The following is a 20,211-nucleotide window of genomic DNA, read 5'->3' as shown; positions in this document are numbered from 1 at the left end:
CCCGCCGTAAGCACTTGGCAGGTACTATTTTGTTCCTGCATTCGCCCAATAAGAGAGACACCACTGCTATCCCCATTTTACAAAGGGGGGAGTCGAGGCTCAGAGGCAGGCGGTGTGCTCAAGGGCACAGGTCTAGCACGTGTCAAGCTCCAGCAGCTGCGTGTTTCTCCATGAGGACGCCTCCTCGGGAACAGCTATAACCAGAGCCGAGGGGCGGGCAGAACTCTGGATTGAGGAAGTCAGCTGAGAATGCTGCGAGTTTCGGTTTCCTGGCTCTTGACAGCTTCCAAGCTCTCAGCCCAGAGATCCTTTCTCCTCTGCCTCCTGCTCTGCCAAGAGCCGTCACCCCGGGAGCCAGCAGGAGCAATGGGCAACTGGCTATTCGGCGCCTGCCCAGAAACGGTGTACTCGGTACCTGCTCAGACACTGGATGAGTACATCCAGACCTTACTGAGGCCGACGGAAGACTGTCAGAAACAGATCGATGAGGCCGTGGACAGCATCTGTGCCGCCTTGCAGGAAGCCACGGAGCCTCTCATGGTGACAGATGTGGCCAAAGTGAGTGGAGGGCCGGGGTCGGGGCTCCTGGTGATGGGAAGTCAGAGTGACTTGGTGCTGAGCACCTACTGTGTGCCAGGCCCTGGGTGCACCATACATCATCCTGTCCTCTTCACCCTTGGTGAGAGGATGGGATATAGTTTAGAGCAGGGGTCCTCAAACTTTTTAAACAGGGGGCCAGTTCACTGTCCCTCAGACCGTTGGAGGGCCGGACTATAGTTTAAAAAAAAATACTATGAACAAATTCCTATGTGCACTGCGGGCCTGGGACAAGTCGGCTACTAAGCAGGACAGGCAGCGGCACCCGGCGGGCCAGATAAATGACCTCGGCGGGCCGCATGTGGCCTGCGGGCCGTAGTTTGAGGACGCCTGGTTTAGAGTTTAGGAGCACAGACTCTGAAAACCGCTCTGCCCCTTATTACTGTGTGACCCGCGGTAGGTTGCTTACCCTCTCTGTGCTTCAGTCTCCAAATCTATAAAATGGGAGAGGAATAATACCCACCTGAAAGTGTTATGAGGCTTGAGCACATAATGTTCTTAGTACAAGGCCTGGTACATGGTTAGTGTTCAGTAAATTAGCTGTGATTACTCCCTGTTATTGTTCTATCCTTCCCATTCACAGAGCAGTAAACTGAGGCTGAAGGACTTCGGTGAAACTACCCAAAAGTTTCTTGGTGGCTTTTCCAGCAAGAGGGGATCGGGAGCTCTCATCAGTTAGAAATGGTTGGTGCTATGGGCACAAACCCCAGGGCTGAGGCTAATGATTCCGGGCCTTTGGGGAGGAAAGGGTGCTGGGAAGGTGCCAGGACCCTAGGGTAGGGAGGGGGTTGAGAGCCCCACTCCCACCCCCATGCTCTCCGGCGCTGGAGACTCGCTTCTCTGCAGCCACGGTGCTACCTAGCCTCTGCCGTTACACACACACACTAGCCCCAGCAGTAAAGACGCTGATACTGGTGTCTCCTGCCTTGGCCCAGAGGAGGAAACGGAGGCACGGGGAAGGTGTTTAATAGCTGGGAGTTATTTAATAGCACCATCCCGCCTCTCAATATTAATTAACTTATTCTAATTAAAATAAACATACAAAAAGATAAATGCACAGAGCTAAGTACGCAGCCTGTTCGGATTGCCACGAACAATGGAGATGTGTAACCTACCCCCGCTCGAGGAGCAAATCATTCCCAGCCCCTGAGGGCCCCTGCGCTCCCTGTCCTGTCACCGCCCTAACCCAGGGCAGCGCCCTCCTGCCTCCTAACAGCAGAGATCATTTGCCAGTATTTTAACTTCGTCTACATGTAAGGTGGCCAAGCATCCCAGTTCGCCTGGGCTGAGGGGTTTTCCAGGACATGGGCCTTTCGACGCTGATACTGGGTGCACCGGGCCAGTTGGTCACCCTGGATAAATGAATCCACGCCCTGTGTGGCTTTCGTGTATTGTCTCTTTGACCCTCCCTGTTCATGCAATGTCTGTCGTGTGGGCAGGTGGTGTTTGCCATTTCACTGCTGTATAGAATTCCACTGTGTGGATACACCGCATTTATCCGTTGGCGTGTCCTCCAGGCTGGGGCTGGTATGAAAAGCATTGCTATGGCACCCTGGTCTTTGGGTGGACCAATGGATGCCTGCCACTCAACTTTAAGACTTTGGCGACATTTGGGGCTTTTTCTCAAGTGAAGTAGCACTACTGCCTCCTGGGGAGTGCCGTGACCCCCAAAGGGTCCAGACTCTCACACCTGCTTCTCTGTTCCTGGCAGGGTGGCTCCTATGGCCGGAAAACGGTCTTAAGGGGCAACTCCGATGGTACCCTTGTCATCTTCATCAATGACCTTGAAAAATTCCAGGATCAGAAGGAAAACCGATGTGAAATCCTCAGCAAAATGTGGCAGCGGCTGAAAGCTTGTCAGCTCGAAAGGAAGCTGACAGCCAAGATGGAGATCCAGAGGCCCGGCGGTGGCCTCACCATCCGGCTGTCCACAAAATGGCAGAGCGTCACTTTTGACGTGCTGCCCGCCTTCGATGCTCTGGGTGAGCCCTCCGGAGTACGTGGGGGTGGGTATGGGTCTTGAGGGGTGTGTTGAGAGAGCAAAGTCAAAGAGAGGGATGGTGGATGGATACCTTTGGTGCTTTCCGAAGAAGGCCTTCAACGGAGAAGTCCCTCCTACACTGGCTTTCTCTCTTCTCTAGGACTTCTCCCCATCTCCTCATTGACTTTTTATTGTTGTTGTTAATCCTCACCCAAGGATATTTTTCCATTGATTTTTAGGGAGAGTGGAAGGAAGGGGGAGAGACAGAGAGAAACATCGATGTGAGAGAAACACATCGATTGGTTGCCTCCTGCACAAGCCCTGACCAGGGCCTGGGCTAGGGAGGAGCCTGCAACCAAGGTACATGCCCTTGACCTGAATCAAACCCAGGACCCTTGGTCTGTAGACCGACGCTCTATCCTCTGAGCAAAACCAGTTGGGGCTCCTCATTGACTTTTTAAAAAATTTATTTATTGTATAAAGTTTTACATATGTCTCCTTTTCCCCACTTGACCCTCCCCCCACAAGCCATTCCCACCCTGGGCAAGCCCCCACCACCGCAGTGTCTGTGTCCATTGGTTATGCTAATATGCATGCATACAAGTCCTTTGGTTGCTCTCTAACCCTCTCCCCTTCCCTCTACCATTTGTCTCTGGATCTATTCTTGTTCATCAAATTATGTTGATCATTATATCCCACATATGAGTGAGATCATGTGATATTTATCTTTCTACGACTGGCTTATTTCGCTTAGCGCAATGCTCTCCAGGTCCATCCATGCTGTTGCAAATGGTAGGAATTCCTTCTTTTTTAGCGCAGCGTAGTATTCCATTGTGTAGATGTGCCACAGTTTTTTAATCCACTCATCTGCCTCATTGACACAGGAGGCTCCTGTACCTGTGTTCCTATTAGCTGTGCAGCAGGATTCTGATTGGCACCCCAGTCTGAGAGCCATTGCCCTGCATCACCCTACCTTACAGGCTCAGTGCTGTGGGGAGCGCACCTGCCAACTGGCATCCATCCCAGCCTCCAGGGCTCTGCCTTCACCTGCCTTCACCTGCCTGCACCTGCCTGCTCCTGCCTGCACCTGCCTGCACCTGCCTCCTCAAGGTGCCTGTACCCTTGACTCTGAACTGGAGCATTCACTGGATGGGCTCAATAGCGGAATATATTGTATGTGATACATAAACTTTATTTTCTTCCAGGTGTAGGTGCCATTTTTCAAAGAAACCATCTTTCCCTACTTATTTGGAACTCCTTCTTTATCATTTATACCTGTTTCTCCTTTCCTCTGTTTGCTCTCACTGGTCTTGTCTTCAGCCAGCGCCATAGCATTTGCATGATGGTCATTTTAGACTTCATCTAGCATCAAGCAGGGCAAGCCACTCCTCACCTTTTAAGCAAACATACCTGGCCTCTGACAGAGGAAGCACTTGGCTATCAAACCACACCCAACTTTCCAAGTCCTTTTTCTCTTTCCTGCCAGACTTAAGTGGCAAGCCCAGCCCCTCGACCTATCGAGACCTCAAAAGAGCCTTGGACAAGGCAAAAGCCAGCCCCGGTGAATTCTCAGTCTGCTTCACAAAACTCCAGCAGAATTTTTTTAACCACCATCCCAGAAAGCTGAAGGATTTGATCCTCTTGGTAAAGGACTGGTATCGACAGGTAAGTTTCATATTGCATTACCTCTGGCTGGCATCCATTTCCTTTGGGTCACAATAGCTTGCAATCGAGTAAAGTACAACAATCTTAAGTATACAGCTCGGTGCATTTTATATTGTTTTAAGCAAAACTCAGGAAGTGGCCTCAAGCCCACTCCCAGTTAAGACTCCCCCAAACAGCCCACTATCCTAATAGCTGTCACCACAAATTCCTTTTGCTTGCTTTTCAACTTGAGATGAATGGAATCTGACCGTATGTACGTTGTGTCTGCTGTCTTCTGTTCAACATCATGTCTGAGAGATTTGTCCATACGTGTGGCTGTCATTTTCCATTGTTTTATAATATTCCGTTGTGTTACATACCACACGTTTACCCATTCTACTACTGATGGGCATTTGAGGCATTTCCAAATTGGAGCTATTATGAATTATGTGCCTATGGGTATTCCCTGCATGTGTTTTTGTAAATTTGAGACTCCTTTTTAAATTATACATTTTCTTTTATTGCTTTCAGAGAGGAAGGGAGAGGGGGAGAGAGAGAGAAGCATCAATAATAAGAGATAATCATTGATTGGTTGCCTCCTGCATGCCCCCTACTGGGGATTGAGCCTGCAAACTGGGCTTGTGTCCTGACCAGGAATTGAACCACTTGGTTCATAGGTCAACGCTCAACCACTGAGCCACACCAGCTGGGCAAGCACTCCTTTTTCTTGAGTAAATATGCAGGCATGGAACTGCTGGGCTATAAAGTACATGTATATGAAAACATGTGTGTGTGCATACATATACACATGGCGTATATGTATGCATATGTGTGTCCACAATGAGGAATAGTTACATATTTAACTTTAGGAAATACTGCCAGATACAGATGGGCCTTGACTTACAATGGTTTGACTTAAGATTTATTTTTAAATATGTTTTTATTGATTACAGAGAGAAAGGAAGGGAGAGGGAGAGAGAGAAACACCAATTGGATGCCTCCCGCACACACCCCATCCAGTGACCGAGCCTGAAACCAGGGTCTGTGCCCTAACTGGAAATTGAACCGTGACCTCCTAATTCATGGGTCAACGTTCAACCACTGAGCCACACCGGCTGAGCTGGTTTCTTGATTTCAGAGCCCTGACATGGGAAGAACTGGGTCTCTAAATTAGCTGCTGCCCCATTCTTCTCCCACAGTGCCAGAAACGGTTGACGCATCGATCCCTGCCACCCTCATATGCTCTAGAGCTGCTTACCGTCTATGCCTGGGAAGAGGGGTGTAGAGAGGAAGACTTTGATATCGTTCAAGGCCTCAGAACTGTCCTAGGGCTTATCGAGCAGCAGGAGCAGCTGTGTGTCTATTGGACAGTCAACTACAACTTTGAGGATGAGACTGTCCGGAACGTCATGCTGGGCCAGATCCGATCATCAAGGTACCAACCTCCATGGCCCTCTCTCTTTCCCTCTCCATCTGCATGCCAGACTGTACCCCTTTAGAATGAGCGCTCACCCCTGTCCTTTCCAGCCAGGGGTGCGCCGCACGGATGCCAGCAGCACTGGGCAGGGAAGCAAGGAGAGGTCTGTCTGAGGGAGGGAACCCTGACCCATGCTCTCACATTACCAACCATCATCACATTCTGTGCCCCGACAAACGCTTGCGAGGTGTTTCCCTTTACAGAAGGAAGAGGCTAGGAGAGAAGAAAGGTCTGCAGGTAGAGACCATCTTTTTACATCATTAATGGAACGCCTCTCTCTGTCGACCAGAGAACACGGGACCAGAGAGGCTGGACATCATAGACAAAGCACCTCAGCAATTGAGAGAAGCCACAGGAGTTACCAGAAGCCCAGTCTAGGCCTCTTTCCCTAAAACTGATTTCTCTTCCCACAAGCAGCCCAACTGATTTTTTTTTTTTTTATAATCTAATGGAATTCATAGGCCAGTAATCTTGGATCCAACTGACCCCACCAATATGGTGAGCAAAGATAAGACGTGCTGGCAACTGCTAAAAGAAGAAGCTCAAGTCTGGTTATCTTGTCCCAGCCTGAGAGAGTCACCTGGACCATCTTGGAATGTTCTGGTGAGAGGGCGTTCCAAATATAGCTCCTGTCATGCTTCAGGGAGGCCCCCCCCCCCCCCCCCGCCACCCAGGCTGCAGTCTTCCTCGAGATCACCATGTGTCCGTTTCCTAGAGCTGCTGTAACATAGTCCATGCCCTGGGCGGCTTAAAGCCACAGAAATGTATGCTGTCACAGTCCTGAGGATTAGGAGGATTAGAAGTCCAAGTTCAAGGTGTTGGCAGGGCTGTGCTCTCTCTGAAGCCTCTAGAGGAGGAATCTTCCATGCCTCTCCCGGACTCGGTGGTTGTCAGCAATCCTTGGCTTGTGGCAGCATCACTCCAGTCTCTGCCTCCATGGTCTCATGGCCTTCCCTTCTGTGTCTTCTCAAGCTCTTCCCTCCATGCTGTCTGTCTTGGTGCCTCTCTCCTCTTCTCTTAGGACCCAGGGCGAATTGGATTAGGGCCCACCCGAATGACCTCATCTAACTCGATTGCCTCTTGCAAAGACCCTATTTCCAGATAAGTTCACATTCATCGATTAGGACCTCAACGTATGTTTTGAGGGGACATACTTCAATCCCCTTCCAAGAAAATGATGGTAAAGAAAAATTGAACAGAAAGCAAAGGGGGAGGGAACCTGCAGGTGAGAGATTTGGATTTATTTCTGCAGGTGGGAAGGTGGTGACGGAGGAAATGGAGCAGAGCCCAAGGGAAGTGGGTGACTCTCACCCCTGTGGGTGCCGGGACAGGCTCTGAGCGCCATTCGAGCAAGTGTGCAGGGCCAGAGGGAGAAGGGGGGCTGGAGACAGGAGAACTATTTGAGGGGCCGGCTTTGAACCCGAGACATTCACTTTGCCCCTTCCGTCCCCCAGAGGAGAAGCAAATCGATCGCCACAGAACCCCCTGCACGCCCAGAGCTTATCAGAGAAAGGCAATCCCATGAGAACCTTTTCGGGTTAGACTGCTGACTCCGTAAAGCGTTCCTTGGGGTCGTAGGGCGGGGCGAGGGGACACAAACCCTTCAGTGAGGCCAGAGAAGTCAACGAAATGCCACATTTCACAGAACGGGACTCCTTTATACCCAAATGAGGGGAGGCAGCGTCTGTATTCTATCTGCACAGAAACTTGAGGGCCAGTTGAGCAAAGGTCTGGGGTGTAAATGTAGATGTAAGTGAACTTGGGCCCCAGAGGTGAAGCTACCTGTGAACAGGAAACCCCTAGTTGGATGCAGAAGGATCGGGACCCTCTGAGCGGTCACCCCTGTGCCTGCACCCCTCCCCCTACTTTCACCAGACCCCTGGTCTTTGCTCCCAGCCTCCTAAGACAGCTTTTTAAAACATGTTTCTCCCAACATTTTATTCTGAAGACTTTCAAATGGATAGAAAAGCTGCAAAAATGGTCCGTGCACTCCACCTCAATGCCCTCCACGTAGATGCCCGTCACCGAGGTGCCCGTGTTTAGCACTGTCCACACTTGGTGGGACAGTGGGTGTGTGTGTGTCATTAGTTGAGATGAGGCCACCTAGACTCGCATGGGACCTGACTCCAATAACCAGTGTCCTCATAAGAAGATACACAGAGCCCTGGCCGGTGTGGCTCAGTGGACAGAGTGTCGGCCTGCCAACTGAAGAGACCCAGGTTGGATTCCAGTCAAGGGCACGTACCTCGGTTGCAAGCTCAATCCCTGGCCCCGGTGGGGCACGTGAGGGAGGCAACCGATCGATGTGTCTCTCTCACATGGATGTTTCTCTCTCTCTCTGTCTCTCCCCGCTCCTTCCACTCTCTCTAAAAATCAATGGGAAAATATCCAGGGGTGAGGATTAACAACTACAACAAAAAGGAGACACACACACAGGGGGGGAAGATCATGTGCCTGCAGAGGCAGGGGTCAGAGTGACGCGCGTACCGGCCAAGGGCCACAAGGGTGACGGGTCCACCAGAAGCTAGAAGAGGCCAGGAAGGGCCTCCCTGGGGGCTTCAGAGAGAGCATGACCTGCCCACGCTTCCCTTTTGGATCTCTAGTCTCCAGGTTGTGAGAGAAGGAACTTGTGTCGCTTTACGCCACCCAGTTGTCACTTGTCACGGCAGCCCTGGAAACCAATCCCTGGGCCCCCGCATGTTTAACAGAAGCCGACAGAACCTGGGGAAGAAAGGAGTGTGACCATCAGGAATCTGTCATAGGCACAGGAAACAGGGAAAGGAGGGAGGGACAGAGGGGAGGGGAAGCTGAAAAGTGACCGACGATGCCACAGCTGGAAACAGTGTGGAGTCCGGGGCATGAAGGACCCCTGGGATTCAGTTCTCACCTAGGGGCGAGTATCGTTTCTGGGTACGCCCTAAACTCAAATATGTCCCTGGGATATCCTATATAATAAAAGCCTAATATGCAAATCAACCGAGTGGCGGAACGACTGGTGGGTGGGGGACGGGGCCTGTGAGCAGGCGGCACCAGGCCAGCCAAGGCGGGTGCCAGCAGGCAGAGGGAGGGGACGGCAATGGGAGGGGGGGGGCGGTGACTGGCCCGCCCGGCCTGCCTGTCGCCTCCCACAGAGGGAGGCCAGACTGTGGCTTAGGCCCGCTCCTCACACTGTCAGTTGGACATCCCCCAAGGGCTCCTGGACTACAAGAGGGTGCAGGTGGGCTGAGGGTACCCCCCCTCCAGTGCATGAATTTTCATGCACCGAGCCTCTAGTGTCACTATAAGAGGTAAGGACGACAAAGATACCTGGTTGGAGAGCAGGAGGGAGAGACGGGAAGAAAACCTGGGGCCAGCTGGCAGGGGGCCGCTCACAATAGGGTTCTTCCACCCTCCCCCGCCCCCAGCCAGCACCGCTCCACGAGACCCCAGGCCACCATCTGGATAAATTCATCAAGGACTTTCTCCAGCCCACGAAAAATGTCAAAATTCAGATCAAGACAGCTGTTGGCATCATCTCGAAGTTTCTTAAAGAAATCTGCTTCCAGCACTCAGCTACGAAGGTTCAGAAGCCCATCAAGGTGAGCACTGCCTGTCTCTTCACGGGGATTACCAGCAAGATGCTAAGCAGTGGCTGGCGCTGTCCCCCAGCAGAGGCAAAGGATGAGGAAGGGCAGCTGGGGAGGGCAGCAACCAGGACGCTGATTCTCCGGGTGGGGGGGAGGGTGCCGAGGGACTGCTTACGTCATTAACAACATACTTTCGATTCTGCAAGCTTCCTGGGGCAGCCGGCATCCGTGGCGGTCCTGGGCTTGTAGCTGCATCCCTCAGGTCTCTGCCCCCATCTTCCAGTCACCTTCTCCTCTCTGTGCGTCTTCTCCCTTTCTCTTCTCTTAAGGACACTTGTCACTGGATTTAGGGCCCACAGATCCCTAATTTAGTTAAATCTACAGAGACCCTTTTTCCAAATAAGATCGCATCCCCGCAGACTTACCTTTGCAGGGCCACCATTCAAACCACGGAAGATTCTAAGCTTGGTGTGTATAATGAACCAGAGTGACCTCTTTCTTGCTTCAGTGACTGGAGCCTGGTTCCTCCCATCAGCTGGGCTAGCGATTCCGTGGATCGGATCACGCTTGTCCATGACCTGAAGGCCAGGGGTTGACACTCTTCCCTGTGTCTGCCTGAATGAATTGGGTTGGAACAGGGATTAATGGACGATCTGGATACAGGAAACAGAATACTCCCCTCTCGCCCCTCACCCGCATAGCCAGGCATTCACTACCTGTGGGTAAAAGAATCCTTTTCTCTACAAAAATGGAATGAGCCCGGCCAGCGTGGCTCAGTGTTTGAGTCGACCTATACACCAGGAGGTCAGGGTTCGGTTCCTGGTCAGGGCACATGTCCAGGTGGCAGGATCAATCCCCAGCGGGGGCGTGCAGGAGGCAGCCAATCAATGATTCTCTCCCATCATTGATGTTTCTATCTCTCTCTCCCTCGCCCTTAATCTCTTTTTAAAACACACACACACACACACACACACACACACACACACACACACACACGGAATGAGCTTTCTAGGAGCAGCCAGGGCCGTGAGGATGGAAGTTGATGCCAAGCCCAGCATTGGGAGGGTCCTTTGTGAGGCAGCTGGCTTCTCCGTGAGAAATGGCTCACCTGTCCGAATTTCAAGTGACGGCCTGGGAAACAGAAACGTGGCAAAAATGAGACTTTTAATACCTCTCCTGAAAGAGCACCCATGGTACAGGAACACACGTGGGGCAGGGAACATAGCCTATTTGTTTAGTCCCTCCTCCGGTTCCTCATTGGCTGCGTACTATTTGGTCACCTGTTTCCTATATGCCGCCTACGTCCTGCTGTCTCCCATTGGGCCATTTAAAATATTGGCCTGAGACCTTCCTAGCCGTCTCCACCTCCCTTTGTGTAGGGGAATCTTCCTGGAAAATGTGCTCTCAGCCAAGAGCACAGCTCTCATACCCTCTCCCCACCCCCCACATCCTGTTGGCTCTGGGGATCCAGTAACCGCCTGGCCACATGCTGTTTCTTTTCCGTGAAGATGAATCAGAGGCCTGTTTCTTACATCTCCCCCACTGACCCTCAGAGAAGCCCAGCAGGCAAGGGGTTGTGCCTACGGACAGAGCCCCTCAACACTGAATGGGCCTGCCAGCTCCCCTAGGGGCTGTCAAGCCAGGGCCCGTGAGCTTAGACTAGGTTTTACATTTTCACAGAGTTGTTGAGAAAGGAAAGGGGGTGGGGTGGGGAAAAGGCAGGAAGGAGGAAGTGGAGAAACCCCTTATCAAAAGTTTGCCAAACCCGGTATCTAAATTATGAATATTCACCCAACGATGCCCGGATTGCAGGAGAAAACAATGCCTCAGGGAACAGATGAGACATGTCAACACAATGACTGCATCCAGTGGGATTTCTTTCAGGTCACAGGAACTGAACGTGAAGTACGCTTTGGGTTAGGGGACGTGGTTAGGGCGTTGACTTGAGACGTGGGTGGTTTATAACCAACCCGTGAGTGTACATAAGCACCTCTAAGGGTGGGAGAATTGCCGCCTTCGGAACCCCATCGTTCTGTTCGTGTGAAAAAGCAAACAGTCTGCTGGGGACTCAGCCCTCACTGGACCCCGACTTGGAATCTCATGACTCAGTCCCACCGGTGGGAGCCCGGGGGGGCGGGGGGAGGGGGGTTTTCGCTGTGTCTCAACCTGCCTGTCCTCGCTAGGCAGGGTCGTCCGGCAAAGGCACCGCCCTCAAGACCGGCTCTGACGCCGACCTTGGTGTTCGTTGACTCGATGACCAGCTACCCCTCCCAAAGAGCTGAGCGGTACGACGTCATCAAGGAGATCAAACAGCAGCTAGAAGCCTATCAGCAGCTCGTGGCCGAGCAGGACCTGGAAGTGACGTTTGAGATCTCAAAATGGGAGGCTCCCAGGGTGCTGAGCTTCTCTCTGAAATCCAGACACCTCCACGGCCCTGTTGACATGGATGTGCTGCCGGCATTTAATGCGCTGGGTGAGGCCCCCACGCCTTCGCTCCTGGAGGAGGAAGGATCTGGAATGATGGTGGGAGGGGGGTGGAGAGAAAGCCACAAGACTCAGGAATGGGTCATGGGGCCAGGGCCCCCACAGGTGGCATGAGTAATGGCAGCAACACCCTGGATAAGTAGCACCGCCCCCCACCTACCGCCGCCCATCCATGGTTTTGCTTTCCCCAGTTTCAGTTCCCCATGATCAACCATGGTTGGAAAATTTAAATGGAAAATTCCAGAAGTAAGCAACTCATCAGTTTTAAATTGCATGCCATTCGGAGGAGCGTGATGAAATGGTGCTCCATTCGGCCTAGGATGTGACTTCTCCCTTTGTCCCCCATGTCGCGCTGTCTATGCTCCCCGCCTGGTAGGCACTTAGCAGCCATCTAGATTATCAGACCAAGCGCTGTATCGCAGTGCTGTGTCCACGTCACCCTTTTCTACTGCATAATGTCCCCAGAGCCCAAGAGTGGCGTTGCTGGTCATTCAGATATGCAAGAGAGAAGCATGAAGTGCTTTCTTCACATGCAAAGTTCTGTATGTACAGGAAGTACATAGTATAGAGGCCTCTTAGAGTGTCCCCTGGAGATAAGGGAGAACTGAGTGTACCTTACATTTTCTTATTTTTCTTTATTTTATGTGTGTGTGTGTGTGTGTGTGTGTGTGTGTTTGATTTGATTTCAGAGAGGAAGGGAGAGGGAGAGAGAGATTGAAACAGCAATGGAAAAATATCCTAGACTGAGGATTAACAAGAACAACAAAGTCCCTTACAAATTCCATTCATGGGTGACAGAAACATAACGGGGTATTGAAAGAACCCAAGGAGCCCTGGCCGGCATGGCTCAGTGGTTAGAGTGTCGATCCGAGTACCAAAGAGTCGTAGGTTCGATTCCCAGTCAAGGGCACATATCTGGGTTGTGGATTCGCTCCTTGCCCCCAGTCGGTGCACGTGCGGGAGGCAACCAGTCAATGTGGCTCTTTCACATCAATGATATTCTCTCTGCCTCTCCCCTTCCCTTCCGCTCCTCTAAAAACCAATGGAAAAGTGTCCTGGGGAGAGGATTAACCAAAAATAATAATAATAATAATAATAATAATAATACCACTAGTAAAGATACAGACCACATCATTTGTAATATCATTACTCTAGAGATACTCCCAATATCTTACAAGTACACTAATAGAATTCAAACTGGTTTCCCAGAATTGAATTACAGTTGTCAAGCATGTTTTGAAACTGTTACTTCCTGTCTCTGTAGATTGAGGCATCATGTCATTCTCTCTCCCCCACGTAGAGAAGCTGGGACCTCTCTGGAGAGTCTACACCAACCTCATCGCTCAGTACCAACAGCACCCAGACACCCCAGGGGGCGAGTTTTCTGCCTGCTTCACAGAGCTGCAGCGAGACTTCGTCAGCTCCCGGCCCACCAAGCTGAAGGATCTACTTCGCCTGGTGAAGCACTGGTACAAGCAGGTCTGCATGGGACGGTGAAGCCAGCACTTACCGAGTCCCCGCGCGCCCACACTCTGCCAGGCTGGGGCCCAGCCACCTTCACCCTGGGGACCTTTGTGGAGGACCCCCCTCAGTAACCCCATGGAGTCGGGTTGGGTGCAGAGCACCTCCTCCCATCAAAGCTGCTGCCTGGGGTTTCCTTGGCCCTTGCTCTGCCGCCCAAAGCATTCTGCAGGATGCCAGTGACCCTGCCTGCAGGGCAGATGCCATGGGCTTACATGCCTCCAAGGTGCCAGCCCAGCTTTCCTGCTGCTCCGAGCCCCTAACCCACAGACACTGGTGCCATCTCCTGGAGGCAGGTGGCAGCTACAGGTGGTCCCAGGGGCTGCATTTTCTATAGTATTGGTTAGCCCGCCTTCACTTTTTTTTAAATATATTTTTTATTGATTTCAGAGAGGGAGGGAGATGGAGAGAGAGATAGATACATCAATGATGAGAGAGAATCGTGGATTGGTTGCCTCCTGCACGCCCCTTACTGGGGATGGAGCCCGCAACCCAGGCATGTGCTCTTGACAGGAATCGAACCTGGGACCCTTCAGTCCACAAACCGACACTCCATCCACTGAGCCAGGGCCCGCCTTCACTTTTATCATGTCTTGCAGACAGGGTCGTTTCTGAGTATTTTTCGACAGCAGGCACCCCGCATGATATCCATTCTTGCTAAACTGTCTCCTTTCTGTGTCGGGCTCCCCGAAACCTGAGCTGAAGCCTGAGCTCTGTGGCTCCCAGCCCAGAACATGAGAGAGATCCCTCCACACCCCGCCAGCCGCAGGGTGCTCCGAGGGCTGAGGCTACCGGCTGACCTGGAGCAGGTCACTCACTTCCCGAAGCCGTGGCTTCATCTAAACACACAGTCACCACGCCTGCTTTGTGGGGTGGCTGGGAAGGTTAGGAATGGCGTCGGCAAAATGCCCGGCCCCATCATTAGCACGCGGTGGGGTGTCAGCACGCGGTCGCCACAGTATAACTCTAGGAAGTCATGATGGCCAAATCACAACAGAGCAGCCTCCCGTGCTGCCTGGGAGAGGCTAAGTGAATGCCTGCAGACCTGCACTGCTCACACCTCCCCAGACCACTCCCACCCACACAGCCTGCTCACACCTGCCCAGGCCACTCCCACCCACACAGCCTGCTCACACCTGCCCAGGCCACTCGCACTATATAGCCTGCTCACACCTCCCCAGACCACTCCCACCCACACAGCCTGCTCACACCTGCCCAGGCCACTCCCACTCACACAGCCTGCTCACACATCCCCAGGCCACTCACACTATATAGCCTGCTCACACCTCCCCAGACCACTCCCACCCACACAGCCTGCTCACACCTGCCCAGGCCACTCCCACCCACACAGCCTGCTCACACCTGCCCAGGCCACTCCCACCCACACAGCCTGCTCACAGCTGCCCAGGCCACTCCCACCCACACAGCCTGCTCACACCTGCCCAGGCCACTCCCACCCACACAGCCCGCTCACACATCCCCAGGCCACTCCCACCCACACAGCCTGCTCACACCTCCCCAGACCACTCCCACCCACACAGCCTGCTCACACCTCCCCAGGCCACTCCCACCCACACAGCCTGCTCATACCTGCCCAGACCACTCCCACCCACACAGCCTGCTCATACCTCCCCAGGCCACTCCCACCCACACAGCCTGCTCATACCTGCCCAGACCACTCCCACCCACACAGCCTGCTCACACCTCCCCAGGCCACTCCCACCCACACAGCCTGCTCACACCTCCCCAGGCCACTCCCACCCACACAGCCTGCTCATACCTGCCCAGACCACTCCCACCCACACAGCCTGCTCACACCTCCCCAGGCCACTCCCGGACTCGCTGCCCTGCCATGGCTCCTTAATGTACAGTGCACCTCCCTGCCTCGGCCAGTATCATCTGACAATCTCCCTCTTCCTTCAGTGTGAAAGGAGACTGAAGAAAAAGGGGTCGCTGCCCCCCAAGTACGCCTTGGAGCTGCTCACCATCTACGCCTGGGAGCAGGGCAGTGGGGCCACAAGTTTTGACACCGCCCAAGGTTTCCGGACGGTCCTGGAGCTGGTCACACGGTATCAGCAGCTCTGTGTCTTCTGGACGGTCAACTACAACTTCGAGAATGAGACCGTGAGGAACTTCCTGCTGAGCCAGCTCCAGAAACCCAGGTGCACCGAACCATGCCCTACCCTTTCCTTAACCTGGTTCCCTCCAACCCCACCTCCGCCAACTGGGCTCTCCGCGAAGCTGGGGGGAGGGAGGCGGTGCCACCCAACAGAACCTCCTGCAGAGATAAGCCCCAGGGAGGTGGGAGGAAATGTCACCCAGAATGGACAGGAGGAGGCCCCAGGCTCCAGGCCCCTGCGTGGCATCCATCTTTCTCAGTCACAAGGAAAAGGGATTGGTTAGCAGGCCTGCGAGGTGGTTCAAGTGTGTTCCTGAGAACTAACGGTGTCATTCACAGGCTGACGGATCCTACAGGCTTGTTACTGTCAGGTTTTACCTACCCTTTCAGGACCGCATCCCACAAAACCTTTATCCTTCAGGGATAAGAAGGCATCTCGGTTCATCTGCTCAGAGTCACCAGCCAGGGACAAAAACAGCGGAAGAAAAAGAAAAGGAAATGGGAGAAAAGGAAGGAGTATGGAGAGAGTCTAGGGAAGAAGAAAGAGAGAACAGGATGCCCTGGGTTGCCTACCATGGGGGTGGCCGACTTAGTAACCTTCTATTGGGTTATAATTATGCATCATCGTTCAGTTGGCCAGGCATGGAGGAGATGTTGGTATGATGCCTTCACGTATATAATAATTAGTAGCTTTCAAAACATTTTCGACAATTATTATTTAATTCCAGAAAATTACTTTGCACAATATTAGCACACTTGAATTCTTGACATCCAAGTAATAAGGACACATTGTTTTACTGCTGAGAGGAGACTGGGCCCCCAACTCTGAGACCACTGACGCTAAGAAGCATGCCCCTAACGCATCAACCCCTCGCCCAGGCCTGTGATCTTGGACCCGGCCGATCCTACTGGCGACGTGGGCGGAGGGAACCGCTGGTGCTGGCATCGTCTGGCGAATGAAGCTGCCGAATGGCTGTCCTCCTCTCTCTGCTTCAAGGATGGAACAGGAGGTCCCGTCCCATCGTGGAAAGTGCCCGTAAGAATAGCCTCAAGGCCATGTCGTCTGGGGATTGCTCTGTGACAGGCTTAGATCAAAGAGCTTCTCCTGCTCTCGCAACTTGGAATTTATTCAACCACAAACGACAGATCCGGGGCTTAAGCATTGTTTGTTTGTGTTTCTTCCCATTATAAGGAATCCTAGGGCAGGCAACCCAGGACTCTCCCAAAGCTCCATGGTGCTTCCCGTGAGCAGTTTCTCCGCTGCGGCATTATTTGCCTTTCGGGCTGGACCGTTCTTTGTGGTGGGGGCTGTCCTGGCCGTGTAGGATGCTGAGCGGCATCCCTGGTCCCTACCCCCTAGATGTGACGATGTCTCTGGACAGGGCCTCCGTGCCTCCAGGTGGCAGATTCACGGTCCAGGCAGGAAGGACGGGAAGGGAAAGGTACCTACTCGGGGCATCTTCTCAGAAGCCTCATCCAGCAAGTTCTCTTCATGTCAATGCCCAGAACGGTCACATGGCACCTATTACTAAAAGTGACTCCAAAAGGAGGGGCGGGGGGGCCACGGATGGGATTGGGTCAGCAACCAGGAGTCTGCCACACCTGCTCATAGTGCCCCGCTTACCAGGATACCTACCACCAGGTACACTTGGCTCTCCCGCCAGGACCTTACTCAAGGTCCTTCAAAGCAGGGTTTCTCAGCCTCAGCACGAGTGACATCTTGGGCAGGTAGCCAGGTAATTAATTCTTTATCGCAGGGGCTGTCCTGTGCCTTATAGGATGCTGAGCAGCATCCCATCTCCACCCACTTGATGCCACCCAGTTGTGACCGTTAAAAATGTCTCAAGACATTGCCTCACGTCCTGTGGGGGCAAAATCGCCTGCTCTGAGAGACCCCCCCCCCGCCCCCCGCCACTCCACTCCAGGGTCAACTTTAGTTATCAAGATCTGTGCTATCAACAAGCACCCCAAAATTATCCCTGATAATATTTTACCCTCTCAGATACACTTCCTTCTCCTTTTTTTTCTGACCCTTTTAACCAAGGGGTTTTTAATGCTTAGAGCACGTGTTTTTCTCACATATCTATTTCTTTCCTTCCAGACAGTGCAGACACCAGGGAGTTGTGGGGCTGGTGTCCGTCCTGTTGTCAATGAGATGTTCTCATACAGAAGTCGTGGAATCCTAGACTGAAAATGCTAGGAGAAACTTTTGGAGGTCACCTGACAATTGCTTCTGAAGAATCAGTTCACTGTGTAAACGCATATCCCAGATCCCTTCCTCCTCCCTCCCCCCGCTCCCTCCCCCTTTCCTGGTTTCTTGGACGCCTCTTCTAATCAAGACTGCCATGTCCTTCTCAGGAAGTCTCATAAACGCTCGCCTTGCTGGGCTCTCTCTCCGTGAGTGGCCTTCTTTATTAAAAATATTTGCTCTCATCTGTATTTTTCCCATTAGCTCCTTCCTTTTCCTTCAAGTTTTAGAAGAGGATTCTCTCCATCTTCTGAGAGCGAAGCCCTTGACCTGCCCCTTGGTTCCCATAAGTCAGTGATCCTGCTTTCATAATCTCCCACCTCACCCCCCTCCCTCTGGACGCAAACCCAACCTGTGCATATATTTACTATACGTGAAAGGGATGACACATTAGAAGCCGCCATTTTGCATCTTCTGATGAAACAAATGGTTTGGGCAGAGATGACCAATGGAGGAGACCATTTGATGACCTGCAGCTGGGGGCAGACCGTCACCTCCCAGATCCACGGTTTCATCATAGCACCCCTAGAAGGACAGCCAGACACGGTGGTCCTGCTGGCGCCAGGCACACAGCACCATTCATTAAGTACTTTTGCCAAACCACCACCAAAAGAAGGCTAATAATAAACAAACGGAATTGAGTCAGAAAGTCAAAAGCTCCAGAGAAAATGTGTAGCCCAGACAGACTTCAGAAGAGATCAGCAAAGGAAGGAGAAGGAGGACAGAAGGTGGAAGGGTGTGCCCTCTTACCCCGAAGGGAGATGAACCTGGAACAGAGCAAGAATCCAACTAAGTGGGTTAAAGGTCAAGATTCCGGCCCATAGTCCACTCGCAGTTACCCTGGCACTGAGGGCCCCACTACATCAGAGAAAGTCAGAGATGATTAGAAGCAGGGCCACACATGGCGAGTGGCCAATGGCCCAGGAGGAGTTTGGGAGGAGTTTGATGGGAAGACCATGAACGAGACCAGGAGTGGGGAGAATTCGTGGGTCAAAGGACTTTCTGGAGCCTGTATGCTGGGGAGCCACAGCTGCCCTGCCACGAAGCTCCTCGGGCTGAGTTGGGTCACATCTGAGCAGGCGAAATGTTGTCACTCTTCAGTGCTATTTCTTTTTTTTCTTTTAAAACATATTTTTCTAGATTTCAGAGAGGAAGGGAGAGGGAGGGAGAGAAACATCAATGATGAGAGAGAATCATTGATCGGCTGCCTCCTGCACGCCCCCCGCTGGGGATCGAACCTGCAACCCCGGCATGTGCCCTGACCGGGAATCAAACCGAGACCTCCTGGTTCATGGGCCGATGCTCAACCACTGAGCCAGGCCGGTTGGGTTCTTCAGCTCTATGTCTTGGCATCAGTGCCAGGATGAGCCTCGGAGCCGGGAAAGTGAAAAAAACTCCCTGTGTGAGCTGGCCACCCAGAGCGGGACCTGGTGGGAGGAAGTCAGCAGAAGCAGGATGTGAGGATCCTAGTGGCCCGACCCAACCGAGAGGCACAGTGGGGCCCTGCTTGCTCGCCTTGGGTGGAGTTCCTCAGACAGGAGCCGAATCCAGGCCCCTGTTCCTTCGCTGCGGGGCGGGCTGGGGTTGCCAGGGTAACATCTCTGGTTCTGAGGAAGGAAGCGTCAGTTGATGGAGCGGGAAGGCATCACCAGGAGAAGGGGAAAGGCTCAGTTTTGGGGGGGGGGGGCCGAGGGATTTCTGGAAAAGAGACCCTTCCCCAGGGCCTGGCCATGATAACGTCCGAAATAATGGGAGAATGCGAAAGCCAAGCAGATGACTGACAGGGGAAGAGAGAAGGCCACTAAACCCACAGGAGGCTTGGGGCGGCAGGTAGGGGTGTGTCAGGCACCATAACAGCCCCCTAACCCCCAAAGATGTCCATGTCCTAACCCCAGAACCTGCGACTATGTTACCTTATGTGGCAAAGTTAAGGATCTTGCGATGGGGAGTGTCCTGGGTTACTCAGGTGAGCCCAATCAATCTCCCAGCCCTTAAAGCAGAGATCCTGCCGCACCTGATGTTAGAGCCCCAGTGGAGGAAGAGGCAGAGCCATGAGCCAGGGACGGTGGGCGGAGAATGACCCCAGCTGGCAGCCAGCATGGCACAGGGACCTCGGGCCTGCAGTCACGGACTCCAACAACCCGGGCGAACCCGGAACCCAGGCGAACCCAGAGCTTCCAGTTGGGAACACAGCCCGGCCAACCCCTTGATGGCGGGCTTGGGGGACCCAGAGCAGAGAAACCAGACAGGCCTGCTGGGCTTTCACCTACGGACTGCGAGGTAATGAACTCGCCTTGTTCTGAGCCACTGGATGTGTGGCCATTTGTTGGGGCAGTTACCAGCCTCACAGGCGGGCAGCAGTGAGCAGCTGGGGGCTGGGCCCAGTGGGGAATCAGCGGTGCCCACGGCGGGCAAGTCACGTGTGAGAGGGAGGAGTCTGCCCTCCATTCTTCTGACACCAGACTGGGGAGAGGGGTCCCCACACTGACCAATCCCCCAACACTGGTCAGGTGTCCTATAATTCAATTAACCTCTGACACAGTCCACCTGGAGTTCATGTCAGAGGCCGCAGGC

General features: G+C 53.1%; 1 protein-coding gene across 1 annotated transcript in view; it reads left to right on the top strand.

Moving 5' to 3' along the window:
- Positions 1-17,610, top strand: part of OAS3 (2'-5'-oligoadenylate synthetase 3) — a gene marked incomplete at its 5' end in the record, with an annotated part of 41,796 nt that extends 24,186 nt beyond the window's left edge. Inside the window, 12 exon segments of the mRNA XM_080649865.1 lie at positions 424-558; positions 2,309-2,579; positions 4,065-4,243; positions 5,422-5,657; positions 6,161-6,302; positions 9,104-9,277; positions 11,449-11,501; positions 11,503-11,738; positions 13,050-13,228; positions 15,194-15,432; positions 16,269-16,425; positions 17,491-17,610. Coding sequence (XP_080505991.1) covers positions 424-558; positions 2,309-2,579; positions 4,065-4,243; positions 5,422-5,657; positions 6,161-6,302; positions 9,104-9,277; positions 11,449-11,501; positions 11,503-11,738; positions 13,050-13,228; positions 15,194-15,432; positions 16,269-16,425; positions 17,491-17,580 — 2,091 coding nt within the window. The 3' untranslated portion in view covers positions 17,581-17,610.
- Positions 17,611-20,211: the final 2,601 nt, after the last annotated feature.

The sequence above is a fragment of the Plecotus auritus genome, assembly GCF_963455305.1.
Source record: "Plecotus auritus genome assembly, chromosome: 13".
Classification (NCBI taxonomy): domain Eukaryota; kingdom Metazoa; phylum Chordata; class Mammalia; order Chiroptera; family Vespertilionidae; genus Plecotus; species Plecotus auritus.
The sequence above is the reverse complement of the archived record's forward strand: the minus strand, read 5'-3'. Positions and strand labels throughout refer to the sequence as shown.